This window comes from Syngnathus floridae, chromosome 19 (assembly GCF_059516105.1).
Source record: "Syngnathus floridae isolate MCC-2025c chromosome 19, RoL_Sflo_1.0, whole genome shotgun sequence".
Classification (NCBI taxonomy): Eukaryota; Metazoa; Chordata; class Actinopteri; order Syngnathiformes; family Syngnathidae; genus Syngnathus; species Syngnathus floridae.
The window spans coordinates 554,898-582,201 of record NC_142431.1 but is presented as its reverse complement, the minus strand read 5'-3'; the positions used below and the strand labels follow the sequence as shown (position 1 = coordinate 582,201).

The window sequence follows — 27,304 nt, the reverse complement described above, 5'->3', positions numbered from 1 at the left end:
ACGTCATTGAACGCATGCAGTTACTGGATCGTACCTGCAACGTGACCCGTGGCCCGTTTTTTTTCCTAACTCGTTTTATGAGAACATGCCCTCAGAAATAGGATTCATTTCCAATAGCAATTCCTTCTTTTCAACAAGAACATTATTTTTGCTCAGTCAGCTTGTGCAATCGTCATTTTGCACAGCTGGTTTATGCAACGAGGCACAGCGCTCACGTGCTCATTATCAGATGTTTTTTTTTTTTTCATTCAATGTTTATTTATATAAAAAGGTGCCTAAATTAGATACAATTCGTGTTGTCTTTTACGTCTGTGCATCTGATCAAAACGATAGATCGTCAGCAAAAAAGAAACAAAATTACCCTCTGCGCCATATATGGCATTTCCGGTGAACAGGGACGCGCAAGCGCAGGCAGGGGGCGCTTGGGACGGCTCCAGACGCAACAGAGAGAGAGGGGGGGGATCTGTTAATTGACCCTTCGTGATTTATTTTGGTTTTTAGCACTCAATGAAGAAATTTAACGCCCACTACGTCACCCATGTTACACTGGCAACAAATTATGACTGTATTTTTATAATCAGAGATGCAAGTCCACTTTTACAGCTATTTTGGAGTGGTAAAAACCTTGTTAAATTTGAATGCGACTTTAAAATCCAAGCAAAAAAGACATGTTCTTGCCGCAAACACTGTGGGCGTGTCCGCATTATTCGCAGTAATTGTCAATCACATTCCACTAGTCCTGCAGAAATGATAAGAACCAAACCCAAGCCAAAACCCTGTCGAAGTTTTATTCCTTATTGCCTGAATACAAAGTGTTTCTTAGCAAGATTGTGAAAGAATACAATACAACTTTATAGAGCGCATTTCACAACAGCTTGAGCTGTCACAAAGCGCTTGTCAGTGAAAACAGTCAATGAAGCCACAAATGAATAAATACAGTCGTAGAACAACACAACAAAGTCGAAAACCAAAATGGGTCCCCTGACTTCACTAATGGGATTTCTACGGGCTATTTTTAGGTCGCTGATGACATCACAGAGCCATTGGAGTGACCGGTAGTCGGGGAAAGCGAAAGCGGGCCATTGTGAATGGAATAGAAAGGAAAGGATAGGAGAGGAAAGAAAAGGGGGCCTCTTGGGCTTCCCGGCAGCCGCTGCCTCTTCTGCCAGGGAGGGGTCGGGCTTGGAGGAGGCTTATTTCCTGGCACATCATTAGCCAGGGAGTTCAAAGTTCACCTCCGAAAAAGGCTATTTTTAACTCGGCAGCATCAGCGCATTGGTTGATTTAGGACTTGAAAATAAAAACAAACAAATGGCAGCACAGAACGCCCAATATGTCATGGAAGATGCAATTATGCAATCTATTTGCCAACCAAGCGAGCCAAACAAAATACGAGAAGATGGCACGCTCGCATCGCCTGCAGAGGTGTCCTATTTCAGCCACGACGCTCACAGACAGGAATCCACGCAAGAGCGCTCACTCTGCCGTCTTTCTGGAAGCTTCGCTCGTGTCGTCACTGAGTACAAAGCCCGCCGGAGCGAGGAGGAGTCTGGTCCTTTTTTCCTGCCGTCGAGCAATGCCACTTTGTTGACATAAATAATCTCAGTTGCCCTACGAAACGATGACGTCACTACCGCGAAAGGGGTGGAGTGTTGTCATGGCGATCGGGAATATTCAACAACAACAACCAGCGCGGGAAAGAAAACACACAAAGCTTTCAAGCGGCGTGATATCGTCAATAATGCACATTCTAAACTTGTTTTCAGCATTTATACTCTGTCTCGTGGAGTTACTATGACATCATAAATTGCATTAACACGTAATGAATAATGAGCATAAACTGAACTATGACCTCGTTCCGCATTCGCTGGAAGTATTGCACAACATGACTGTGCACCACGCAAAATCCTTCACGTGAAGGGAGGTCGGTTCGTGGCAATGACAATAGCGGTTGCTTGGTTGCTTGGTTGGTTGCTTGGTTGGTTGCTTGGTTGGTTGCTTGGTTGGCTGGTTGGTTGGTTGGCTGGTTGGTTGCTTGGTTGGTTGGTTGTCAATGCACAATGACCTTGTTCTACCTGTCTGTCCTCCATGCAGGTGAGAAGGGGAGAGGTCACAGGGTTCCCTCTTGTCCTTCTCAGGGAACACCTGGAAAAGTACTCGCCCACAACCATCTTGTTCTGCAAGTGCGACACGCCTGTTTGAGAGAAACGTACGAGCACCTCCCCGGGGCTTTGAACATGCGCCACACCGCACGTCAACGGATGGCCTGTTTTGCACGTCAGCATTTCAAGATTCAAGAATTTTTATTCGCCATGATTGGGTGTGCCAAACAAGGAATTTGACTTTGGCACATCACAGCCTCTGTTCAACATTTAGGTGTTAGGACTAACAACACTCATTCAAAAATTCATTGGAAGTAGACAAATTGACATCCCACACAACTTTACCTTAGGTATGCCCCACTTGCTCAATGCAAACACGTAAGCAAAAATGGCACCCACAGGCCAAAGATTTGCACATTAAAATCTCTTCCATTCATTTATAAGGGTAAATATACGAGCATTTTAAGTCACGATTTTGGTCAAATTAAGATCATATCTCAAAACACTGCTGTGTTTTACTCGTTTCTGTTCTAATGCCTTGAGTTTACCATCATCTTCTGAATGACCTTTGTCGCGGATTACTATATTAGTTAACCAATTTTAAATGAATACATTCCATTTCATAAATTCATGGACTCTTTTGTTTCTCTGTTGAGGTTGATCCATAACTTTACACATTTCACTAGTATCTTCATTTCCTTCACTAAATCTCGGTCATCAAAGAGCCACTGACAATTAGGAAGACCACTCTTCTACCTTGTTGCCTATAAAATATATATATATTTTTTTTCTTAATTAAAGACAAGATAAAACATTACTGGCATTAAATGTAGCGTATAGGAGTTGCTTTAGGCCAAAAGGAGAAAGATTAAGTTTACTTTTAAAAATATGCTAAGCAGCACAAAAATATCCCCGTTTATAGATATGCTGTTCAAATATTTACTCTCCTTTTTATCCACCGGCTGACGTTTGTCTGACTATATAAAAGAAAGTAGGTCGCTCCTTAGTTGAGAACAAGCCGTTGAAAAGGCACCGAATGATTGTGCTGTCGTGTTTTCGTTGCATCACGTCCTTCACTTCTCGATTGTGCTGAGCATTATCTTTGGTAGTTGTTGCGTTTTCACAAGTTGAGTGTTTGTTGCCTTACGTAACGTCACGGCGGCCAGCTCTCGGGTTTACCATCAGAGCCCGCCCCTTTTTACAGGATGCGCCATATTTGGAAAATTACGTACAGGGGATCCCGGAGCGGAATCTTCCATTCCTTGAAAGCTGGAGGAACACTCTTGTCAAAATGTGGACTTTATGCCGCCATAATTATCCTTTCAGTTTCACCAAATGCTACTTATTTTGAACGGTAGACGTATTTGAAGAGGTCTTGTGTTCTGATAGCGTGACGTTTTCTTCCGCGTTTCTGTCTTTTCCACCCTCGGTGTCTCCCCCTCGCCCCCGTGACGTCACTCGAGCGGCCCGGCCGCAGACTATAAAAGAGCTGCTAGCAGACTTGCCTGCCAGTTCACGCTCAGCTAGGCGACGAGACAACAAGACCGAACAAGCCTTTGGAACGCCTCTCATTTGATTGTATTTGAGCCAATCTACCTTTGCAAGCCTTTGCTGGCACGGATTTCCTCACGCTTTCCTGTTGAATTTGGGAATTTGCCTCGGTGCCGGAGCGATGATGTTCAACGTTTTCAAGCCGGAGTGCGACTCCTCCTCCCGGTGCAGCACCGCGTCCCCGGCCGCTGACAGCAACAGCAACGTCGGCTACTACCAAGCGTCCCCAGCCGGATCCTACTCCAGCATGGGCTCGCCGCAATCTCAGGTACCCGTTTGCTTCAAAAAGAAATAATGATAACAATGGAGCCTTTGAGCAGTACACATTTGTTCAAATGCAAATATGAATCTTAACTTTTACGCATAGTGCATTTTATTGGAATCATTATGCAATTGAAGTGTTAATATTGAAAGAGTGCCTTATGTCGTAGTGGCTGACAGGAGTATTTATTAAATACGCTTATTAGGGATAAAACTGGTCTTGTTTTTGACCAACATTGCGCGTTAGCGAAGATACGAATTCGCAAGTTTGATGTCTGACAAAAGTATTGGCTACAAAACATCATTCCCCCTCCTGGAATTGCGCTGACGTCCATTTTTCTTGCCCCTCTGCAGGATTATACCGAGCTGACCACCATGAGTGCCTCGTTCGTCCCCACGGTGACGGCCATCTCCAGCAGCCCTGACCTGCAGTGGATGGTGCAGCCGCTCATCTCCTCGGTGGCCCCCTCGCACAAGGGACACTCCTTCACCTCCAGGCCCAGCCCCGCCTACCCCAGGGGGGCCGTGAAGGTGTCGGCGTCCCGCCCTCACAGCACCACCAAGAGAGGCAGGATGGAAGAGGTGAATATTTCACTAGGGTTATTATTTCATCAGATGTCTTGAAAATGTGCATTTTCTTGTCCATGAACACACGGGTTAACGTTGTCTTTCAATTTTTGCAGATTTCAGCCGAGGAGGAAGCAAAAAGAAAGATTCGCCGGGAGAGAAACAAGCAGGCGGCCGCCAAATGCCGCAACAGGAGGCGGGAGCTTACCGACACCCTCCAAGCTGTAAGTATCTGCCTCACTTGGGACTGACTTGGAATACGCTCGATAACGCTGGCAAACAGCTGCTGTTGGCCACAGTTCACAGCCAGATGCTCACATACAAACTAAGCGGCCAATCTGGCTCCAGTCACTCATGTCACTGACTAGGCCACGCCCACAGCAACCCAAGATTGCAATTTCCGGCACTGATTCCTCTCCTCTTTTATGTCTTTTCAGGAAACCGATCAGTTGGAGGACGAGAAGTCGAGCCTTCAGAACGACATTGCCAACCTCCTCAAGGAGAAGGAACGTCTGGAGTTCATCCTGGCCGCCCACCGGCCCATCTGCAAAGTTCCCGCCGAACTGGACTCGGACTTCCCTCGGGCATCGGTCTCGCCGGCCCGCTCGTGCGTCTCCGCCGAGCCCCCCGCCGTCTCCAACTCGCTCTTCTCCGGCCTGTCTGCCGGCACGGCCGCATCCGGCGCCGCGATCAAACTGAGCGACTTGGACGCTTCGGTACTGGACGAGTCCCTGGACCTGCTGAGCAAGACGGAGGTGGAGCGCTCGGTCCCCGAGGTGGACCTGTCCGGTGGCGCTCAGGACTGGGAGCAGCTGCACCCGTCGGTGACCAGCGGTGACTTTGAGCTGCCGCTGTGCACGCCGGTGGTCACCTGCACGCCGACCGGCACCACCTTCACGTCCTCCTTCATGTTCACCTTCCCTGAGGCTGACGCCTTCCCTGGCTGCGGAGCGGCCCACAGGCGGGGAAGCAGCGGCAACGAGCAGTCGTCCGACTCGCTCAACTCGCCCACGCTGCTGGCCCTTTAAGACATCTGGAGACCCTTGGGAGTTACGGCGACTCAGAAGCCCCTCTGTCCCCCTACTTGACTTCCAAAAGAGCACATGGTCTCTCTCCATCACAGAGCTACGGACAATTATTTATGCTATGACTTGCCTTTTTACACGTAGCATGTTTCACTACCACCAAGTAATCTACAAATTCTTGTACCATCTGTTTTCCAATGGTGCTACATAACCGAGAGTCGTCTCTGTCTTTGTTGTTGTTGTCGTCGTAGTGTTTCCCGTCCGAGGAGCAATAGTAAAGAAAAAAAAAAAAACTGACAACTTCAACCATTGGTACAGGTGCTCTGTCCTGAATGCATATGAAAGTTTTCTGTGAAAACAACGCAAGTTTTTCTGATTTGGGGGAATTAATTTATGAGATCTGACTTTATTTTTTTACAACAGAAGCAAACAAAACAAGTCAATGTCAATGTTTGTTATATATACGTAGATAGATGTAAATAAACTCTTAGCGATATTTAAATTGATACTGTGGTCTGGTGGCGTTTGTATGCTCACATACCTTTATTCGGTATGCACCTCATCTTTGGAATCGAAAGGTTATGCTGCAGACATTCAACTTTTTGATAATGACACCATTGATATAGTGTATATTTAGTTTTTTTAAATTCCGTTATTTTGAAATACATTTTGAAGATATATTTTTGAACTATTTTAAGATTTACATGTCAGAAAATGATTTCATAATATATCAGAATAGATGTTTCTATTTTTTCAACTCTTTAAACACAACCTGTATAGTTCCAGACATTTTAAACGTCTGCTATACAGTAGTTCAAATCAGACCAAATGTTTGCCTAAGTAAATGATACAATATGTTTGTCGGACTTTTCCAGCGTTACCCATTTGTTCTGTGTATTCTATTCATGTACTTTCTGTTGCCAAGGTTAACTGTGCTACAAGTCACACAACTCTGACGTCAGTGGTTTTTTTTTTCTTCTTCTTTTTTCCTCCGAACGCTGAGCGCGGCGAGATGGCGTCACACTTCCGTGACCAAATGGAGACTTCGAGCAAGCCGGTTTGGACTAGCGTTGAAAAGTTCCCAGAGGCGGCCTCAAAACGCATTCAAAGGTGACTATTTAGAGCTTCACCCCTCGTATAGTCAATCGCAATCAAATTGCACGGGAACGGTACAAAAGGTGCCAAATTATAGGGGGGAACATGGTCGCTTCGTGGTAGCTTGGTGGTAGCTTGTGCAACAGAGAGGATCCGAAAGCGACGTCGTTTGCATCTCGACCACAAATTTGCAAGAAAGCAAAAACCTCACTGGAAAGCCTCCTCACTCGCAATACATCAAGCAAAACTCCACGCTGCACCGAAAATTGCTTAATAATGCACGCAAACGCAGCTTTGCAAAAAAAAAAAAAAAAAAACCACACGTCCAAAACAAATGTGACTTTTGGCACGTACATATTTTATACGGTGGAGCACTGTTTGCACTTAACACTCGATACCAACAGTCTTCGTAAAGTTTATGGTTCAATAATTCCCCCGAATCTCCGTGTTGCTGGCTCGTGTCATTTAAAAGTGTACCGTATAAAGCGAAGTGTACTTTTTACAGGTTGTCATAAGAGTGCTATTTGATTGACAGTTCACAGTTGAGCCGACCGGGCGCGGTCTCAGCGGATCCAGCGGACACGCCCACCGGAGAAGAGCACTTGATTTGTCTGTTTTCGTGAGTATGGATTTTGAGGACATTTTTTGCCTGGAATATTCATGTGAAACATTACGATTCATGGAGTATTTTCGATCCAATTTTTTGTTTACCGTGCTTTGAAAAGTGTGTTTTGTTAAATGAATACATTGCTCTATGTTCTGCTGCTCCGTGTGTGTCAAAGTTGTACTTTAAGGTTTTGTCATATTTTAAAAAGCGTTTTAAAAAAAAAAAAAAAAACTCCAGCAATCTACCACAGTAATAGCGTGCGCAAATGACGCAACGCCTAATCCTCCCCACCCTTCCTTTCTGTGCAATTATCATTTATTCATTGAATCATGTGCATTTTTTTCCCCCAGTATAAGAGCGGCGGCTTGCCCAATAAGGCGTGTGTGAGTGCGTCCGTTTTTTTTGTGTGCTCGTGTAAGGAACGTTATCACCCTCGCACACCCAGCTATTGTTCAGGCGCGACTGGCGTGGAAATTTCCGCAAATGACACCAATTCAGCCGGCTTCGGTCTTGGCAGTGATGCACTGGCGTAGCCCGGACGGGTTATTAGCCGTTGCATAAGAGCCGTGCAGTGACTGTCTGCCCCCCCCCCCCCCCCCCCCTTCCTCTCAACAAAAGATGCTACGTGCCTAATATGCGTCTATTAATATTCTTCACAACCCCCCGTGAGGATGGAGGGCTATAGCAGCAGAAATAGCAGGTGCCTCTTTTTTCATAACATCAGCATCAACAGCGGTAAAATTAGACCACTATGACGCCAAAACGCGTCGGCTTCACAGCCCAGGGGAGGGAGGGAGGGAGGGAGGGAGGCAACCAAGGCGATGGGGAAGAAGAAGAGGAGGGCGATGATGTTGTTGTGAGGTAGACTGGATGGTGATGACGATGGCGATGAAACAGGCAGGTTCCCCCACATGCCAACCTGAGATGCTTTGAATAGAACACTTGAGACACGCCAGGCAGGCAGGCAGGCAGCCAGGCAGGCAGGCAGGCAGCCAGGCAGGCAGGCAGGCAGGCAGGCAGGCAGGCAGGCAGGCAGGCAGGCAGGCAGGCACAGACGTACACTTCTGCACGTAAGCACAAGTACCCAAACGTCAGTCCCCCCAAAAAAAGGTCTGGTTTTAGTTTGGACGTTTGCTAATAAGTGGTCAATAGAGGGTGCTAGGGCACATACCGCACGATTTCCCCAAAGACTAAAAATTCATTCAAAAATAAATAAGGTGAAACTTTTGTTGCATGTCATTTAAGAGCTTGCTTGTCTCAAATTTTAAGATGTCAAGACATACTCATCGAACTGACAGACACATAGCTTTACTAAGTGCCAAATAAATGGACTGTATAATTTCCTTTTGTGGAAATGTACTGCATTTGACAGGACTTGAATAGCTTGGAAGCCAAACGGGCGTGACAGAAGATCATATCCTGTTCCACTCTGAAGACTCAAACATTCTCCTCATCTTTGCACATAGTGCGATTGGCGTACACAATTTGATGATCTCAATAATTGACAGCGATCAGCGTCAAGGGGCGGGGCGAGGCGCCGCCTTGCGTCACCCGGCCACATTCAGGGAATTTTTATCTTTGTGCTCTGAAAAAGTAGGACACGCCGTTGCCACGTCAGTTCCAAGTTTCATTGATAGATCATCGGCACGTTACGAGCTTTAACTGGAAATGTACGTTCTGGCCTCCGACCAAGTGAGCAAGTCTTGGCCTGAAGCAAACTTCTACTTTTAGTGTTACAAAATGATCACAAAGATGGAGCAAAATAATCCCAAGCACAAATTATTTTGAGCAAGTAGCTAAAAGGATAATGAATCAACACGAGCATGGAAATGACCCCAGCTATGCCCCAGAATACAAATTGGGTGTTTAGAGTGGTGAGAGCACATCGAAAATATCATTGCAAAGAAGGTTTATGAATTGACTTCAACTTTATGATGATTATGAAACACCAAAAAGTCCATCCGATGCTTCTTAAGTGGCTCACATCTGCTGACGTCTGCCGTGTTTTGGGGAGGGGGGGGAATTGTACCACTGTTATTCTTGGAAGTCCATCTGGGTGGCGTCGAGGAGATTGCTATTCTTAGAAGCCATTTGACGCACCGAGCTGCGACACCGGGGAGATTTCTCCATCCAATAATTGTCGTTCTTGCGCCAGACTCGCCACTCGGTATCCCCGCCTCGTCCGGTGGGCTCAGGAGCGACGATGTCTCCGTGGAAACTGGACAATTTTTATGTAACCGGCTCATGTGTGAGCTGCCGGCAGACAAGTCGCAACGAATGCCGGGATGCTTTGAATGACACTCTCCCTGCCGTTGCTTTTAAACGTGAGCAATTAGGAGGACAGAGAGTGGCACTGGACGGAGTTGTGGAGCAATAAGTGAGCGATAAGAGATTTATTGTTTGTATAAAATGTCTGTGACCCAGATGGAGTTAATATTTAACACGATTTTCTATCCTGCCGCATACACAGACTCCAAGTACAAAAGCTTGGTGGCCGGAAGCCCAGCCAGATTATTGAAGAAATGGAAATATTCATAAATGGAAACAAACATACAGATTGTATACACTCTACTAATTTTCAAATAAAAAAAAAAACGAAATAGAAAAGGTTTTGCCAAAGTGTTTATTTCATTCAACACACACCTGCTTTATTGACCCCAGACAAATTGACCTGTTTGACTATCTAGAAAAAACATATATTTAAAAATGTACCTTTTTTTAAGGATAGATCTATTTGAACATCTCGTAAAATAATGTTATTTTAAGAAGAGTATCAAATATCCTCTTTTTTTACATCATTATTGCGTTACACTTTTTCATGTGTCAAAATGTGACGTGTACGTGCAGTTACCCCCTCCGAGCTCGGAGCGTCGCTGCTGCTGGCAGTAAACTGGTTTCGTTTCGCCGAAGCAGGAAGCTGTTAAGCGGACTAGCTAGCTGGCAGTGGCTGGTTGGTTGCTCGGCCTGTGAGAAAGGTTCCCAACCATGGCTCGGTTCGCGACGTTCCTGCTCTTACCAGTTCTCGTCGAATTGACGTCGTCCATCTCCTTCTTCCTGCCGGTCAACTCGAGGAAGTGCTTGCGGGAGGAGATCCACAAGGATGTGCTGGTCACCGGGGAGTACGAGATAAGCGAGCAGCCGAACACCAAAACCAACCTGAAGGTGAGCCATGCCGAATATCCGGCTCGTCCGACGAAGGCCACGGATCGACGGAAGCACAGTTTTATGGACTTTGGAGTCACAATTTAATGTCGATTGTTTCTGTCATCATCTGAGCTCGCGGGCCCCAAAAGGACGACTTCCTGGTTTAAATAAGCTATTTAATAGTTCAAGCTTAATGTCGTCAACCGCTACTTCGACATCACAGTGGCTTTGTGTGAAAGGCGCTTTTATGCTAATATTAAAATGAGTAGCTTATGTGCGGGTAGGTCATGTTTATTTTGCTCCGCCGGCTGTTACACGTCACTCTTAACGTGCCACGCTGCTAACGTTAGCATGCTACTATACGCCAACTGGGAATGCGATGACGCTCAAGTCAAACAAAACACAAAACTATAAAAGTTTATTCTCACAAGGTTGGTTGTTCTGAGAAGTCATTAACATGATCAGTCATAGCACAGCTCGATGTCTATTGACTTGTTTGTAATCCATGTCAAGTCATCATTCGTGTCATCTGAGCACATTCGTTATTTCTCAAGTGTGTGTCAAACTGGTAGCTCGCAATTTGAATAAGATTGGTGACCCTTGATTTATGGACATTCCCCCTCCCCCCAAAATGGTAAAAAAATACAATCTTTTTGTCATAGATCACAGATTCTGCCAGCCATTTGCTCTACAGCAAGGACGATGCCATCAAAGGGAAGTTTGCGTTCACCACAGAGGACTATGAAATGTTTGAGGTGTGCTTTGAGAGCAAGTCCCCCATGGGTAAGTTTCAAGTTGATAAAATAACGCTACGACTTTTGAGCAAGTCCTAACATTGATATTTGTTTGCTGCCTTTCTGTAAAGGAACCGGAAGAGTGCAGGACCAATTGGTCAACTTGGACATGAAGCATGGCGTGGAGGCCAAGAACTATGAGGAGGTACTTGCTTCGTAAATACTTCCACGAGCCCTGTTGTGTTCTCGCACTGCACTCGGATAATAAGCATACAGAAGTAATGCTGGGAATTGTGGCACATGTGGCGCAAACCTTGCGTGCGGCCCCAGCTCACAAAGACCACCTCAACTGTCATCTGTCAGCATGGACTTTACAATAGCATGATAAATGTGTCAAAAATGTCTTGTACATATTTTAGTCCTATCGAGGAGCTGCATTGATAGATTCCTAATTGTTGTCGTTTTGGTTGGACGCTTTCATTGTGGCCACCAAGTCTTAGACTGACACCTACTGGATGAACTACGTAAGAACGAGTGTTGGCTTGCTGATTGCAATTGGTAAGGCTGAGTTTATTTATAAAAATGTTTCTTATGCACGCTTTGTGAGTGCAGATTGCCAAGGTGGAGAAGCTGAAGCCTCTTGAGGTGGAGCTGCGGCGACTGGAGGACCTTTCCGAGTCCATCGTCAACGACTTTGCTTACATGAAGAAACGCGAGGAGGAGATGAGGGACACCAATGGTAAATCCATCCGTCGCTTTAGCGCAGTGATTTCCCACGGGCATGCATCTGGGCTCAATAACCGTTAGGAAAGACTGCAACTGAACACAAACGCATTCCCGTCCGTCCTTGGGAAGGAGATGTTGAGTTTCCCTTCTGCCTCCGACAGAGTCTACCAACACGCGTGTGCTGTACTTCAGCATCTTCTCCATGTGCTGCCTGATCGGGCTGGCCACGTGGCAGGTGTTCTACCTGCGCCGCTTCTTCAAGGCCAAGAAGCTGATCGAGTAGAAGAGGAGCCGGCCGGCGTTCTTCGTCATCCGGCTCGACCGACGCGTCCGAACATCCATCATTCCTGGACGGCAAGGGAAGTTTTAGGCACTGGGGGTGGGCTCAATCAAATTGGACTTTTTCAAAGATGCCAGACAACCGCAATGATCCAACAAGACGCAAAAATTAAAATGAAAATATGACAAGCTATCAGGCCTGCTTTGTTTTGCGCTTTGTAACATGACAAGCGCTGCGTGTCGGGAGCGACCGAGCACCATTTCCAATCTTCTGGCTTCCCGTCAACAATGAGCTCGTTTTTGTTTGGAGCAGACATGCCACGAGCATGCCGCTGAGGAGATCCTCGAAATCAAGTGAAGGCTATTTGATTGTTTGCTTTAGTTTGTTGCCCTGCTACATTTGCGTACGTCATGAGTTTTATTTGTTTCCATACTGGAAATGCCCGCCCCCTCCATCCCATGCACATGTTTATCTTTTTGGGGAATGGCTTGGTCACTGTTAACGTGTTTTTTTTTTCTCTTCGGTCCATATAAATGAGGTTATGTTGGAACTCATTTATGCTATCATTCACTCACCATCTAAAATGGCCTCCTGGCAGCATTTGTAAAATAGCCTGAAGGAGATGTTAGTTCAACAGCCTGCTCTTCAAGCATTTTGCTAAACTGAACTTTTGATAGCAACAAGTAACACTTCACAATTTCTTGTACTTGCAGATCCATCCCAATGATTTTTTTTTAGGTTTATTTTTTTAGGGACACTTGAGGAGGTGTGGTTACATGGACTTAGGAGAAGTTAGCTTCCGGTCTGATAAAGGTTAATTATCAAGGTATCTATTATGGGGATTTCTCTTTTTTTTTTTTTTTAAGCAGCGACCGTGTGCATTGTGCGCAATCGATTTTTATGTTGACTGGTGCATTTTGTAAATTTGTGTTGGGCTTTTACTGAATAAAATATAGGATGGATTTGTTATTTATTGCGTGGTCTTATACTCCATTAAATATTACATATACTAACTTTGGGTGATCAGACGTCCTCTTTTCCCCGGACGTCCTACTTTTGAACCCTAAAAAAAATCCCACATCATGCATACAACAGTAGTTCTGATAAAGTAAACACGCTTAAAAGACACTAAAGTGGAAATTGCAGAAAACTGTCCCGATGGATTTGACTGCGTCAAAATGATGCACGGCAAACACTGGCAAGATCTCAGCCAATCACTGACGACACCGCATTGTCACTGTGACCCGGAAGTGCCCACTGATCACTTCCTTCCTAAAATGGCCGCCATACCAACATTCGACAAACTCACCAGATAACTTCTTTTTCTTTCCCTGTGACAACAAGTTGTATATCTCGCCACAATGCCGGGCGGGGATAAAGAAACGGACCTGACCGAGCGAGTCGAGGCCTTTTTGTCCGACTTGAAGCGTGGCGGGAGCGGCACCGGACCTCTGCGGGGCTCGGCGGAGACAGCCCGAGAAACGACCTCGTTGCTCCGTAGGATCACGTCGCAGGCTCGCTGGAGCAGCGCAGGTGCTGCATAGGAAGCATTTGTTTTTCTTTTTTAAGATTTGTATCCATTACAACTCATCTGGCGTACTACTGCGCTTTTTGTCCTCACCATTAAAACAGCACAGAAATGTCATCGATGCATTACACCTTTTATTAATGAAGTCAATTGTCACCGCGTCGTTTTTCTTTTATGACCGGTGGTCTTAAACTGCCTTGTAATGACAAACTTAATTTCTCGAGCAGGCGTTGGCTGCAAAATAGTTTGAATGTAAACAAATAACTGAAATGAAAATGGTTTGACATCTCAGGTGACCTCATGGAACTCATCCGGAAGGAGGGCAGGCGCATGGTCGCTGCCCAACCGTCAGAGACCACTGTAGGGAACATGATCAGACGTGTTCTCAAGATTATAAGAGAGGAATATGCAAGGTGATTCGCATATGGAAAATGTACTTTTTAATGACTTGTGTACAGGTAGCGTGGCCTCTGGAGTGCCTGTCCAGTGCCCACCCATTAAGAATCAACCAAACAAGTTTTTTGTTATCTACTTATGACATATGTATAATTCCTTCATCGGTTGTTCACATTTTGCACGTATATCTGCAGGTCTCGGGGCAGCAGCGAGGAGCTCGACCAGCAGGAATCTCTACACAAGCTGCTGACAACGGGAGCGCTCAGCGAGGAGAACTTCCGGCAGCATTTTGCTCCCCTCAAAGCCAACGTCATCGAGGCCATCAACGAGTTGTTGACGGAGCTGGGTCAGTTGCTAACAGACGTCCGCTGTACAGTTGGATGTGTGTTCAAAAGTTAAAAGAAAGTCAAATGAAGTCGAGCTGTAGGTTCAGCCTAAAATGACACTCAAAGTGTAAAATTGCCAACTTGCTTCTTGCAGACGGGACGACAGACAACATCTCCATGCAGGCGCTGGAGCACATCCACTCCAACGAGGTCATCATGACCATCGGCCGCTCTCGCACCGTCGAGGCCTTCCTGAAGGACGCCGCACGCAAACGCAAGTTCCACGTCATTGTCGCCGAGTGTGCGCCCTTCTGCCAGGTATGCCACACTGCAGCTCATAAAAAAACAAAGTCCAGAAATGAGTCTATGTATCATGTTTAAAATGATACACTGTAGTATATATACAGTATGTTGGCTATTGGTTTATACTTTGCATTTCCATCAGGGACACAAGATGGCCACCAGTCTGTCAGAAGCTGGTATTGAAACGACAGTGATCGCAGATGCCGCCATATTTGCGGTCATCTCTCGCGTCAATAAGGTAAGCAAATCACGGCGGAAGACATCACGAAAAAGAGGACAGCGCCTTTGTTGGGCTCGTCAGGTGATCATCGGGACGCAGACGGTCCTTGCAAACGGAGGCCTGAGGGCTGTCAACGGGACGCACACGCTGGCCCTGGCAGCCAAGCACCACTCTACACCGCTCATCGTCTGCACGCCCATGTTCAAGCTCTCGCCTCAGGTGACCCGAGCGCGCCGTTTGGATACGCAGCGTCCGGCCGGCTCCGAAACGATTCTGACTCTCCAACCTCTTGCAGTTCCCGAACGAGGAGAACACCTTCCACAAATTTGTCTCTCCGCATGAAGTGCTTCCATTCACTGAAGGTGAATGAACTCACAGTTCACATCATCTGACTTACTGTTGCCAGAAGCGGTTGGGTTCACAGCTCACTCTTGACGCCTTTCTGTGCAAAGAGCACTTCGAGCTTAATTGGCTGACCAACATTGACGCTGAACCATTTCTGCCTTAGGTGAGATCCTGTCCAAGGTTAACGTGCACTGTCCCGTGTTCGACTACGTCCCGCCGGAGCTCATCACGCTCTTCATCTCCAACTTTGGCGGACACGCGCCTTCGTACATCTACCGCCTCATGAGCGAGCTCTATCATCCCGAGGATCACGAATTGTAATCGGTCCACTTAAAGAGGCGTGACACAAGTGCTCTGATTGTGTTGTGCTTATTTCAATGTGTGGGCTGCCACTCTTGGATCAAAGACATTTTTAAAAACAATCTCAGAATGACAAGAGTAACTCTAGTTTCATTTGCAGAGAATTGCTATTGGTCCTCTAAAAACAATCAAATAAACTTGATAACAGAGGACATCCACACCACAATTGTCATTTGGATCAGCAGCATTTTCATTTGGGCATTTTTTTGCATAAATATACATATCCATTACCGTGCATGAAAACATCAGGAAGTATTTTTGTAGGTTTGTGAAGTTGAGGCGGTGGTCGACCAGGGAGAGCTGCTGCAGTTAATGCTCTTACCTTATCACAAATAAGATGTTTGATGGCAAGTTGGGGGTTGAAAGAGGCCAAATAGCGTTTGCCATTTTAAAAGAAAATTACTCGCACACACACAAAAAAAAAGAACGCATTTATTCCACTATAAAGATTGTCAAGCGTCCCCATTAGTAATGTGCAGTTTTTCTACTAGCGTAACTAAGCACCGCCCCTCCCTCCCTCCCTCCGTGTAAGCACCGCCCGCCCGGTCGCCGTCAACAACACCGCAGTCGATTTTCTCCCATTAGCACTCGTCGAATAAGCAAGCAGCGAATGACTGTTTGCTAACTAAAAACGAGTCTGTCGACCACAGTTTCGCCCGATTTTGGGGGCTACTCCATCAACGGTGACAACCAACAGTGAGTGCGGCGGCGATATCTCGCTCGTGTCGCCGCAAGTGGAGGCAGCTCGCGCGGTTAGCATCTTGGCGACACGGCGCTAGCTGGTTAAGCTAGTTAGCTAGCTGGCTGGATGGATGGATGACGGTTTGCCTGGCTTTCCTAAACAACCGGCTCTCTCTTATTTGTTGCCTCGACGAGACAATGATTCGCCCTTGACAGTGGTGAGTACATTTGGTTTGCTAACATTGCCACAGGAGCTCGTGTTTTTTACAGACATTTTAAGGCTGAGCTCAGAGCAGCGGCAGCAGCTGTCCGGGAGCCACGCCTGGGCCATTTAAAGCCATTTGTTGACATCACTGTTTGCTGCTATAATTGTGCATCTCGCCACTGTCACGTTAAAGTAATGTTCTATTTTTGTGTGTGTGTATGTGTTTCAGAGAGGGAGGGAAGGGCTGCACAGGTTTATCTCAACGCGGGTTTGCCACTGATGCCAATTTGGATCTGACAATATGATGCCGGTAGGTGTGACACCCCTTGTCATAAGGCTTTTCGAAATTCTGTCTTCCAGTGCTGATCAAATTACGTGCCACGGTTGTCGAAAACCAAATGAGTTAGTGTTTACATACTGTAATGTTGTTTTTGCTCAATTCAGAACTGTCCTTTGACAGAAAGATGAATTGTCTGTAACAACCAAGAGTCCAGTTGCGTTGATTCGACTAGACTTTGTGAATGACTGAGAATCTATTCCGTCATATCAGCGTACCAAAGAACATAATACGAGAACGGGAGCAGCGCTTTGTCAAGACGACCTATTGTTAACGTTGCGGTTGACAATAGCGGGACGCATTGTGAGAACGGGAGAAAGGGAGGCCGACCTGCAACTCGTAGCTGAACTTGTAATTAGCCGAGGGAAGTCGACTGTGCGTGCGTGTCCCCCGCTGGATGTTTGCACCCAGTGGCGCCGGCTGGCTGTCATGTCAAGTCAAAGAGTCGGTGGAGCAGCTAGCGCCTGCGCTGGTGATGGTGGCAGCCAATAGGACGCCGGCCGGCACGGCCACTGCAGGTCTCTCTTGTGAAAGGCCACTCGGGAGCCCACTAAATTGTCAACCGGTGTTAATCTCACCCAGCCGAGCTGCGCTTAGCGCGATTTACCGCCGGAGTTAACACTGGAATGTCCCATTTGTCATCTGCGGTCGTCCACGCTGTCGTTTTTTGGTTCTCATATGCTATCTGATGTTTGACACATTTAGTGTTCAAGCCTGCTTGATTCCCAACTGCTTGGCCTCTTTTTTTTTTTTTTTTGCATTATTGATTTGACTTCCTCTCAGGCAGCCTCTAATGCGCATTAGTCATGTCTCAATCAAAGCGACACCTGCTATTTCCAAGACGCTGGCTAATCGGTCCCAGAAGTCCTTCTGTTTGCAAGCTGCATAGAAGAAGAAAATATGGACGGTGTAGAACCAGGGTGAAGAAATGCCCTCCTTGCCAAACACTTGGCTAGAGGCTCCTCTCTCTCTCTCTCTCTCTCTCTCTCTCTCTCTCTCTCTCTCTCTCTCTCTCTCTCTCTCTCTCTCTCTCTCTCTCTCTCCCTCCCTTCTCTCTCAGTGTGTTTGCTGCTTTCTAAGCCACTGCCCCCCCTCCCAACCCCTCTCACAAAGCCAATGCTTTTTCCTCCCAAGTCTCCTCTGCGGCACAAGCGCATCGCCACCACTTCTTTCCTGACGCGGGCTACGGCTTAGCGCGGTCTGGCGCCCTGCCGCCGTCCACCATGAAGAGGTTCGTGGCCACGATGTTGCGCAGCCTGGCCGGTCTGTCCAAGGACAAGCCCGTATGGGCCAAGGAGCTCCAGCGGCCGCCAAAGAGGGAGATCAAACGAAAAAGGAGGGCGTTCCCGAGAGCCAGAAGCGCCGGCAGACGCAACTTAGTGAGGGCGGTCGGTATCTCGCCCGCCCGCCCGCCCGCCCGCGCTTGCTCGGACCGACCCATTTGAGGCCACGCTGAGTGATTGTGGATTGGCGCTAATATTGCTTTTGGCATAGCAAAATATGATGTCTTCACCATGTTATCCCTTTTGATGGACTTGGATGGCGCTTGAATTTTGGATTTACAGTCATATTGGAAAAGTGCTTGAATCATGCAGAGAAGGCTTACACTGATGGAAAGGCAAAAAAGCCAAAGCTATTGAATGTATTTTGTGTTATTCTTGCAATGCTCGTAGTCCAAGATGGAAGTTGTTGCAATTTGAATGTTTTTTGAAAGGGACGCTGCGGGCTCTCAAATTCTCCCGGAGCAGAAGCTTGCAGGGACACGCGTTGCAATGCATTTACGTCGCAATTCAAAGTGTGTCTGTCTAATGCATGCTGCAACAGGTCTTGCCGCCGTGTGTGTGTGTGTGTGTGTGTGTGTGCGTGCGTGTGCGAGCGAGCGAGTGCGGAACAAAAATAAGGATAAGAATACACGAGAAGGCCACTGTACTTGTGCAATGCCAGTAAAGTTGTGAAACCTTTGTCCTCAGATGATCTTAACGGTGTACCTCAGCGACGGGGAACAGGCTGCGACAGAGGTGCCGATCACCCCCGAGACCACGTGCCGCGATGTCGTGGAGTTCTGCAAAGAGCCCGGCGAAAGTGGCTGCCACCTGGCCGAGGTCTGGCGAGGCAACGGTAAGACCAGCGCTCTTTGGGACCACTTTTTTTTTTTTTTTTTTTATGGTGGCAGTGAACCCACTCAAGAGTGGATCGGGAATGATTGTGAACGCAGTCCAAGTCTTTTGGCGTCTCGTGCTCACCCATGCGAATACTCGAATCTCTCACCCGCCCTTTAGCTTTCCCGGCTAATCTCGACATGCCTGCCACAGTGATGAACAATCTGCCGCTATTTGCCCAGAATTAAAAATGGAAGGAAAGTTGGGATGATCCTTTTAAAGGCCAACATCTGAAAGGGATTACGTGATGTCACGCTACACAGGGCTGTCACGACGCATTGCTCTCTAACAATTAGCTTCTGTCGCTGCGCTGGCGCACTGGGCGTCATCAGCATTTTTTATTTTTTTTTTGGTGCTGCCGAGGGGCCACTCGTCTGTTGAAAGCACCCTCCCAGCCAAAGTCGGGGTTTAGCTGGTGCCTAACAAAGCACGTCTCCTCACAAAACAAATCCGACACCCTCTTTCTCTCTGAAAAATGCAATGACCTGGTTGCCGATATTAATGATGAAATCTTTTTTAAATGCTGGGCTTTATTCTGTACTGACCCCAGCAAGTCATAACCTCATGCCTGCTCGTTTTGTGGAAAGCCATTTGTTGGCTATCCAGATGAAAGCCCCCCGTGTCTGTGTCTGCAGAGCGGGCCATCCCATTTGAGCACATGATGTACGAACATCTCCAGAAATGGGGACCTCGCAAGCAGGAGGTCAAGTTCTTCCTGCGCCATGAAGATTCCCCCACTGAGAGCAGTGATCAGGGTAAGTTTGGCCCCTCCTTGTTCCTGACATCTGCTCGCTGTTCCTGTGTCGTTCTGAATCATGTATCCATGTGTTTGCGTCAAGCAATTTTCCCTTTTTTAGCAAAAAAAATAAAAATAAATAGACAGTCTTGAGTTAGTCTGCTTTGCTTGTCCCTGTTCCTGTGTCCCTCGTGTCATGTGCAATCTCTGCCGCGGGGCTTCAAAGTGACAGTGCGTGTTTGCGTGCGGCTGAGCGAGTCTCACCCTGCTTGCGCGCGTTTGCCGACTGTGCCCGCGCAGGGAGTCAGCAGTCTCAGGATCCAATGAGGAGCGGCAACGCCGGAGAGAAGCACAACGACAAGGGGGTGAGATCTCGCCAACGAGGTTAAACGACGACACTTACACTTGGCGCCAAGGCACATGTTTTACATTTGGGAAAAAAATATACAATCGCAGCACCAAGCAAAAAAAAGTCTGCGCGTGTGTGCCTGCCTGTAGATGTGCCTGCTAAAAGCAGCCTCTGGCACGGCGTCCTCTCTTGCTCCCTGGCTCGGACCATCTGTCCCAGATTTCACAATAGACAAGTGATGTGCGCAAGGAATTGAAGCTAATTGGTGCTGCGGGACAAAGAGCGCCACCGTGGAGGCTGCAGCCAATAGCTTTTATTTCCTCCGTGACCTGCTAAGTGGCGAAGATAAATTGCGTCCAGGTTCCGCTGCAAATATGCAATTGAAGGGATTATATCCGCCAGCCCGCAAGATGATGTAACAGCCCCCTAAGAGGATCATTGCTTTGGGATTCAGACCCAGCTTCTGGGACGCCGTCTGCAGCAAGCGAAGCACGCGGCCCTCGGAAAGCCTCGCAAAGAGCCCGAGTGGCCCCGGCCAACGTGCCGAGGAGTTTGGGATTTTATTCCCGCAGCCCAATCTTTCAATAGTTCGCACTCACTGCGGATAAGTGCCAGAGCCGGGATTACAGCCCTCGTCGCTTGCGGTCGGTCGGGTCGGTCAGGCGGGCCGGCGGTTCTCCCGTCTGAGGCACCGCGTCGGCTTCTCCCTCGGGGGAATCGACACGGATGCGCTGTCGCTTCGGTGCCTTTTGGAGCGTGGCAGCGTGAGAGGCCTGTGAGTCGAGATACCCTCACAAATGGCACCGAGACATTCAGTTGACGTGTCTAGAAAATGGCTTCTTCCATTGTTAACGGCCCAGTTATTTTTTATTTTTTTTTTTGTATTGTCCCAGTTACTCGAGTCCAACATGTGCGTGTCCATGCAGGTTGGGAACCAGCGTGTGGAGCTGACGCTGTCCGAGCTGCAGGAGATGGCCACGAGGCAGCAGCAGCAGATTGAGGCTCAGCAGCAGATGCTGGTGGCCAAGGTAGTCAATGTTTCACGACCTCACTACTTTTGGGTAGTGTCACCTTTTGTACACATTTCAAATGTATTAAAGTCGACTTTTGATGCCCCCCAAACTGAAGGAGCAGCGTCTGCGCTACCTCAAGCAGCAGGAGCGGCGTCAGCAGCAGACGGCCACCGAGAGCGAAAAGCTGCAGCGGCTGAAGGAGCGTGTGGAGAGCCAGGAGGCCAAGCTGAAGAAGATCCGGGCCATGCGGGGCCAGGTGGACTACAGCAAGGTCATCAACGGCAACCTGTGTACGTCGATTCTTATTCGTATTGGACGCCAGCTTGAAGCCCTAAGGGACCTACAGTACATAAGCGTGTCTTACAGATGGGGCTAGTGAGCGCCATTGCACGTTGACTTCAGACCACACTTAATGTTTGCAAATGCGCTCATTTGAACCAATCGTCTCGTCCGTCCGTTCCCCATCCAGCGGCGGAGATCGAGCAGGTGAGCGGCCTGTTCCAGGAGAAGCAGGCCGAGCTGCAGGCGGCCGTCTTGCGAGTGGACCAGCTCAGCCTGCAGCTGGAGGACCTGCGTCGGGGCAAGCTCAACGGCATCCAGACCGCGCTGGGCGGCCAGGTGACCGGCACCGCCGCCTTGGAGCTCAGGAAGCTCTACCAGGAGCTCCAGGTAGCGCCTTGCGGCCGGCCAGCGTCACGCTAACGGCGAAAGGCCGTCGTTAACCTTGACGTGCGCACCTTGTCAGATCCGCAACAAACTCAACCAGGAGCAGAACAGCAAGCTGCAGCAGCAGAAGGACCTCCTGAACAAGCGCAACATGGAGGTGACGCTCATGGACAAGCGCATCAGTGAGCTGCGAGAGCGCCTCTACAAGAAAAAAGCTGAGGCACGTCAAAAAGAGAACCTCCCTGTAAGGCTAGAAGCGCTCAACACATCTTAAAGTGTCCTACAAATGTTCACCAGCAGACCACCCCAAATGTTGTTTGAAAACAGATCCAGATTGCCTATTCTTGTGCTTTATATTCAGTGTATCTCCTCCCTCCCACAGCTGAACAGGGTCAACGGGCCGCCCTCCCCGCAGCCGGCCGCCAGCACGCTGGGCCGCGTGGCCGCCGTGGGTCCCTACATCCAAGTTCCCGTGCCGAGCCGACAGGACTCTGGTTACGCCTTGCCGCCCGAGCCGCTCAAGCCGCAAACTCTGGCCGTCAACAACCAAGCCAACCAAGGCCGCGCCAAATCAGGTTGGTCCCACAAGTCAAAGCTAAATGCGTTGCCAGGGTATCGGACCGGGACTTTGCGTGAGCGACCGTTTCTCTCCTACTTGGTTGATGTTTCCCACCTGCTCTTGAATCCTGTGGTTTCCTTCGTCCTCTCTAACTGGGCTCTCTTCCTGTCCTGTCCTGTCCTGTGTGTGCTGTTGTTGTTGTCTGTGCTGCGACTTTCCCCTTCCTTCCTTCCTTCCTTCCTTCCTTCCTTCCTTCCTTCCTTCCTTCCTTCCTTCCTTCCTTCCTTCCTTCCTTCCTTCCTTCCTTCCTTCCTTCCTTCCTTCCTTCCTTCCTTCCTTCCTTCCTTCCTTCCTGTGTCAATGTGGTGGTGCGTGATGTGTCTGTCCCGCCGGGTTCACGGGGCGCCGGGGCGGACGCTGGCAGACGGCGGCGTGCAAAAGCCCCCCGGCGGCCCCTGGAAGGTGTCTGATTTAGACATCGTCGTGGACCCGCTGCTTCCGGAGTCTCACCCGGGTCCGGGAGCCCCCGCCGGCTCCGACGGCACGTCCCGTGAGTGCGCCGTGGGTGTGGCGCCTCGCGAAGCCTGGCTTGAGTTCATTCAGTATTTTTCCCACCACCACCGCCACCGACCGTAGCGACCCCATCGTCCGACACAGATTCATGTTTTGCTTCCATTAGTAGTCGCATCAAAGAAGCACTTTGATGCGCAAGTGTTCCCCTTTGTTGATGTCCCCCCCCCCGTATGCTTTTTCCTAAGCTCACAAGAAGGTTTTGTAATCGTCCCCTCCTAATTTTATAGTCTCGCCCGCTTGCTTGACTTTTGACTTTATTTTCTCAGATTCTGTTTTTGTGTTCTGAATTCTTCTCGCATCATAGTGAAATAACAAAACGCTAATGCGTACTTCATGTATTCAGTTTAACCATTCGTGTATTGAACATTTGCAACTTTTGACGATTGCTTTTGCGATTAAGCAAGCCGATGCATTTGAACTGACTTCCCGTGTCGTTGCAGCTGTTGTTTGAAGCTCAGGTATTGACCCCTCTGTGTCTTGACTTGTTGCGCTTCAGCCGGTGACGCCGGCTGGCCCCCTGCGGGTAAGACGGGCGCGTCCTTGAAACCTCCCGAGAGAAGGGACTCGGATACGCTGGCCAAGACCCCACCTTCCGGCCCCCCTGCCGCTTCAAGTGCAGAAAAGGTCAGCAGCGTGCTGTCTCGTAATCCTCTTAAACGCGTCCAAGGATGAGCTCCGGCTTGTTTTCCAGCTCCCGGCGTGATGCCATCCGAATGTGTTCTCACAGGTGCTGGAGGCCAAAACGGCCGCTTCGTCCCCTTCCCTATCCAAGCCGCAACCTCCGCCGTACGGTTCGCACCACTCTTCGGCCAGCTCTTTGGAGCGCCGCAAGGATGCTCCGCCCCCGCCGCCTCGCCAGCTGCCGAACCCCCCGGCGCCCACTTGGCCCCGCGTGGCGCCCACCAGCGGCTCCTCCTCGCAGCAGATCCAGCAGCGGATCTCGGTGCCGCCCAGTCCCACCTTCCAGCCCCACGCGCCGCTCTTCCCGCCCGGCATGAGCGAGCGGCTGGACCACCCGCCGGCCGTGGCCGTGCGCCCCTTCATTCCGGACAGAGGCTCGCGCCCCCAGTCGCCCCGGAAGGGCCCGGCCACCATGAACTCCAGCTCCATCTATCATATGTACCTCCAGCAGGCGGCGCCAAAGAGTCAGCCACTCAAACCTGCGCTCAAAGCAGGTAAGATAGTCGTGTTTAATGCAATGTAGTATAGAGAGACTGTATAAAACAATTATTATTATCACCGATGCTCACTTGTTTTCTTTCTTTAAACTCTTTGTAGTCTATGGGAAGCCTGTCCTCCCTCCCAACTCAACCCCCCCTTCACCCCTGCCTTTCGTCCCGGCCGGAGGGGCCTTCCCGTTGCTCCAGGGTCCGCCCGGCAGCATCGAGGATACGCTGGACGGTGACGTGGAGGATCTCGAGGGCCTACGCCACATGGAGCCGTCGGCCCCTCCTCCCAGCGTGGAGAACATCCCTCGGCCGCTCAGCCCCACCAAGCTTACGCCCATGGTCCACTCCCCGATGCGCTACCAAAGCGATGCCGATCTCGAGGTGCTCCGCAAGAAGCTGGCCAACGCCCCGAGGCCGCTCAAGAAGCGAAGCTCCATCACAGAACCGGAGGGTCCGAGCGGACCTAACATCCAGAAACTTCTCTACCAGAGATTCAACACTCTTGCAGGGGGGATGGAAGGGAGCGCCGGGTCTGGGAGCGGCAACGGCGCCGGCAGCGGAACGCCGTTTTATCAGCCGGCAAATCCGCCCGGCTCTCTGGGTTGCGACCCGGCCGCGGACACGGACAATGGCAACCTTCCCTCGGACACCTTGCCTCCGCCGCCGCAGCCCCAATCCGAGGAGCAGGGCTCGGAGGTTTCCTCTATCGACCCTAACGACAACCGGCCGTTGCCTCCACCACCCGAAGGACTTTTGGACCCGGCTGAAGAGGAAGGACCTGAAGACAACAACAACAATTTGGAGAGCTCCGAGGCTTTGCTGCCTAGCCCCGTGCTGGAGGTGACGTCTCCGGAGGAGAGCGGTATCGTGCAGACCCAACCATCAGTGAGTCAGGCATAAGTAGATGGTGGTGGGGGGGGTTGATGGTCTTCGCAGCATGTGCCTAGATACAAACAAGTAGTGTTCCACAAGGCTCAATATTTGTTTCCTCTCCCTGAAGCGCACAAACTTAAAGAAACCAGAGTCTGAGCGCACCGGCCACGGCTACCGAGTGAAGTTCAACCCTCTTGCGCTCCTGCTGGACGCCTCGTTGGAAGGAGAGTTTGACCTGGTCCAGAGGATCATCTATGAGGTGCGTTTGAGTGGCCGCCTTTGCACGAATGAGAACCGAGCGGGTCCCGCTCTGCTCCAGGTGGAGAATCCCAGCACCCCCAACGACGAGGGCATCACCCCGCTGCATAACGCTGTCTGCGCCGGACACCACCACATTGTCAAGTTCCTGCTGGATTTCGGCGTCAACGTCAACGCGGCCGACAGCGACGGATGGTCGGCGACGCCGCACGGACGGGTGGGCGCGCTACACGACGAGATCGCTAATGTGCCGATGTACCTTCTCGCAAGCAGGACTCCGCTCCACTGCGCCGCCTCGTGCAACAGCGTGCACCTGTGCAAGTTGTTGGTGGAGTCGGGGGCCGCCATCTTCGCCAGCACCATCAGCGACGTGGAGACAGCGGCAGATAAGTGCGAGGAGATGGAGGAGGGCTACGTCCAGTGCTCGCAGTTCCTATACGGTAACCATTTTCATTTTATGACGCTGGCTGGCAATTCCCAAGACTGCAGCAAACAGTGAAAATGTGCAAATACCAAACACACCGCTTTTATTTTTGCGGCGCAGGCGTTCAAGAAAAGATGGGCGTGATGAACAAGGGCACGGTGTACGCCCTGTGGGACTACGAGGCTCAGAACCCGGATGAGCTGTCCTTCAGGGAGGGCGACGCCGTCACCGTGCTGCGGCGGCAGGACGACAGCGAGACAGAGTGGTGGTGGGCGCAGCTGGAGGACACGGAGGGCTACGTGCCGCGCAACCTGCTGGGGGTACCTGCCATCTTTTCAACCAGGGCTGGCCGATGCATCCAAATTTATTTAGCAGGACAATTTTCTCATTTGCAAATACATTTTTCCCCCAGTGTTGCCAATTTGTGTTCTCGTAACCATTCTGGGGGAAATTCTTAGAACGCCATGGCCCTGCCCTTATTTTAAACACCACTAAATGTTTTGCTCAAATTTATTTTCCCCATCTTTCTCTTTTTTTTTCCCCCCACAGCTCTACCCCCGCATCAAGCCTCGCCAGCGCTCCTTGGCATAGCGTGGCAATGCTATAACAAAAGAGCAGAGAACAAATGAGCCTCATCGATCTTCTCCTGGTGGCCATTTTCCCCTCCCTCACCCTGCTGTCACTTATTTACATACACGCACTGTGATGGACAAGCACTCCAAATGCAGGAAATCCCCATGGTCACTTGGAAGCCATCACTTGAGCCAGCCCAGTTGCCCTGTTCCACAGTGCAGCTGTTGAAGGTAACCCTCGTCGCTGCAGTCCCCCCCCCCCCCTTCTTCTCTTCAGCCATCTTTTCTCCCGTCTCGTGGTCAGTAGGAGTCTACAGAGCAACAATGACAGTGCCTTGTTGCTCATGTGACATTGAATTGCATTTTCACCCCCCCCCCTCCCTTTATAGAGGAATCAACCCAAATGTTTTCTTTTTTTGTGTTTTTAACCACCAAAAATTGCAATAGGTAGTTTATGCGTTTAAAGGTTTTATGGGTGTACTATTAAAAGGTTTTACACAGCACACCAGAACTGCTGCTCTGGCAAGGTCAACACTACTTCACCAAATTGCGATAAAGAAACTGAGACGGTGACAGAAAGGCATCCTGAACTTTTTGTGAGTAATTTACATTTAATGCTAAATCAAAGCGAGTTGACATTCCCGATCGTCATAGAGATGTTTTCTATTCCAATGCGTCCCGGCTCGTTATTTTGCAACGCCACCCGTTCGTTGTGTTCCCACGATGGCTGTGACAAGCCTTCTAAGCTCAGGACCAACACGGTGCTGCCGGTGACACTCTAGTGTTGTTATTTTAATGTTCACCAAATCTCACAGGGGCAACAACCAAACGTTCGTAAAAAGTCGCCTCTATTGTGGCTGTTTTAGGAGAGACTCACCATACGGAACTGGCGTCTCCATTCATGTATTACCTTCCCATGCATGTACATTGTTGTACATGTGTGTTACCCAAAACTCTGCAGTGTATTTTTCATCCTCACGTGTGCGAATGGTCCAGGGCTTCATTTTGGATTCCAAAATTGTACATAACCCGAGGAGGAGTGTCCTACGATTCTTTGTTTGCTGTACGGACGAGGTGGGCTCGCTCTTATAATGCTGTACTCCACACAAATACAAAATCTGTAAATGTGAACAATAAAAGTGAAGCTCTGGCATGACTCA

The 27,304-nt window shown here is 49.2% G+C and overlaps 5 protein-coding genes and 1 long non-coding RNA gene across 12 annotated transcripts in view; all 6 read left to right on the top strand.

The window, feature by feature from the left end:
• Positions 1–2,731, top strand: part of ylpm1 (YLP motif containing 1) — a 31,751-nt gene extending 29,020 nt beyond the window's left edge. The window contains exons 33-34 of one of the 2 annotated variants that reach the window (XR_015854475.1): positions 1,020–1,924; positions 2,095–2,731. The gene's annotated coding sequence lies outside the window, so the exon portion shown is untranslated. The remainder of the gene's footprint in view (positions 1–1,019; positions 1,925–2,094) is intronic. The other variant, XR_015854474.1, reaches the window with a different exon arrangement.
• Positions 2,732–3,609: 878 nt separating this feature from the next.
• On the top strand, positions 3,610–6,012 carry fosab (Fos proto-oncogene, AP-1 transcription factor subunit b). Its single transcript, XM_088362577.1, has 4 exons — positions 3,610–3,921; positions 4,269–4,496; positions 4,598–4,705; positions 4,919–6,012. Exons 1-4 carry the CDS (start codon positions 3,775–3,777, stop codon positions 5,507–5,509), a joined length of 1,074 nt encoding a protein of 357 aa, XP_088218703.1. The 5' UTR covers positions 3,610–3,774; the 3' UTR covers positions 5,510–6,012.
• Positions 6,013–6,484: 472 nt separating this feature from the next.
• LOC148381318 (uncharacterized) lies at positions 6,485–10,048 on the top strand. Of its 3 annotated transcripts, none has more exons than XR_015854477.1 (3): positions 6,485–6,616; positions 7,137–7,220; positions 9,364–10,048. It is a non-coding gene; the product is annotated as an uncharacterized LOC148381318 (long non-coding RNA). The 3 variants fall into 3 exon arrangements; XR_015854478.1 differs by having other exon boundaries at positions 8,581–10,048; XR_015854476.1 differs by having other exon boundaries at positions 7,137–9,585; positions 9,679–10,048.
• A 58-nt stretch (positions 10,049–10,106) lies between these two features.
• Positions 10,107–13,061, top strand: tmed10 (transmembrane p24 trafficking protein 10). The gene is made up of 5 exons (XM_088362580.1): positions 10,107–10,370; positions 11,015–11,135; positions 11,218–11,291; positions 11,699–11,825; positions 11,974–13,061. Exons 1-5 carry the CDS (start codon positions 10,194–10,196, stop codon positions 12,093–12,095), a joined length of 621 nt encoding a protein of 206 aa, XP_088218706.1. The 5' UTR covers positions 10,107–10,193; the 3' UTR covers positions 12,096–13,061.
• A 279-nt stretch (positions 13,062–13,340) lies between these two features.
• eif2b2 (eukaryotic translation initiation factor 2B, subunit 2 beta) lies at positions 13,341–15,559 on the top strand. Its single transcript, XM_088361740.1, has 8 exons — positions 13,341–13,625; positions 13,913–14,033; positions 14,211–14,362; positions 14,497–14,660; positions 14,788–14,883; positions 14,947–15,084; positions 15,161–15,227; positions 15,374–15,559. The coding sequence occupies exons 1-8, from the start codon at positions 13,454–13,456 to the stop codon at positions 15,529–15,531; spliced, it is 1,068 nt and encodes a 355-aa protein (XP_088217866.1). The 5' UTR covers positions 13,341–13,453; the 3' UTR covers positions 15,532–15,559.
• Positions 15,560–16,092: 533 nt separating this feature from the next.
• LOC148381315 (apoptosis-stimulating of p53 protein 1-like) lies at positions 16,093–27,300 on the top strand. Of its 4 annotated transcripts, none has more exons than XM_088361736.1 (19): positions 16,093–16,469; positions 16,686–16,766; positions 18,764–18,911; positions 19,588–19,707; positions 19,989–20,053; positions 20,964–21,065; positions 21,166–21,340; positions 21,520–21,719; positions 21,796–21,936; positions 22,099–22,291; positions 22,700–22,825; positions 23,345–23,472; positions 23,576–24,023; positions 24,127–24,902; positions 25,018–25,149; positions 25,210–25,343; positions 25,422–25,588; positions 25,693–25,892; positions 26,122–27,300. In XM_088361736.1, exons 2-19 carry the CDS (start codon positions 16,758–16,760, stop codon positions 26,161–26,163), a joined length of 3,306 nt encoding a protein of 1,101 aa, XP_088217862.1. In that variant the 5' UTR covers positions 16,093–16,469; positions 16,686–16,757; the 3' UTR covers positions 26,164–27,300. The 4 variants fall into 4 exon arrangements, with proteins under 4 accessions (XP_088217862.1, XP_088217861.1, XP_088217863.1 ...); XM_088361735.1 differs by having other exon boundaries at positions 21,796–21,960; XM_088361737.1 differs by lacking the exon at positions 22,700–22,825 and having other exon boundaries at positions 16,094–16,469; positions 21,796–21,960.
• The last annotated feature ends 4 nt before the right edge of the window (positions 27,301–27,304 follow it).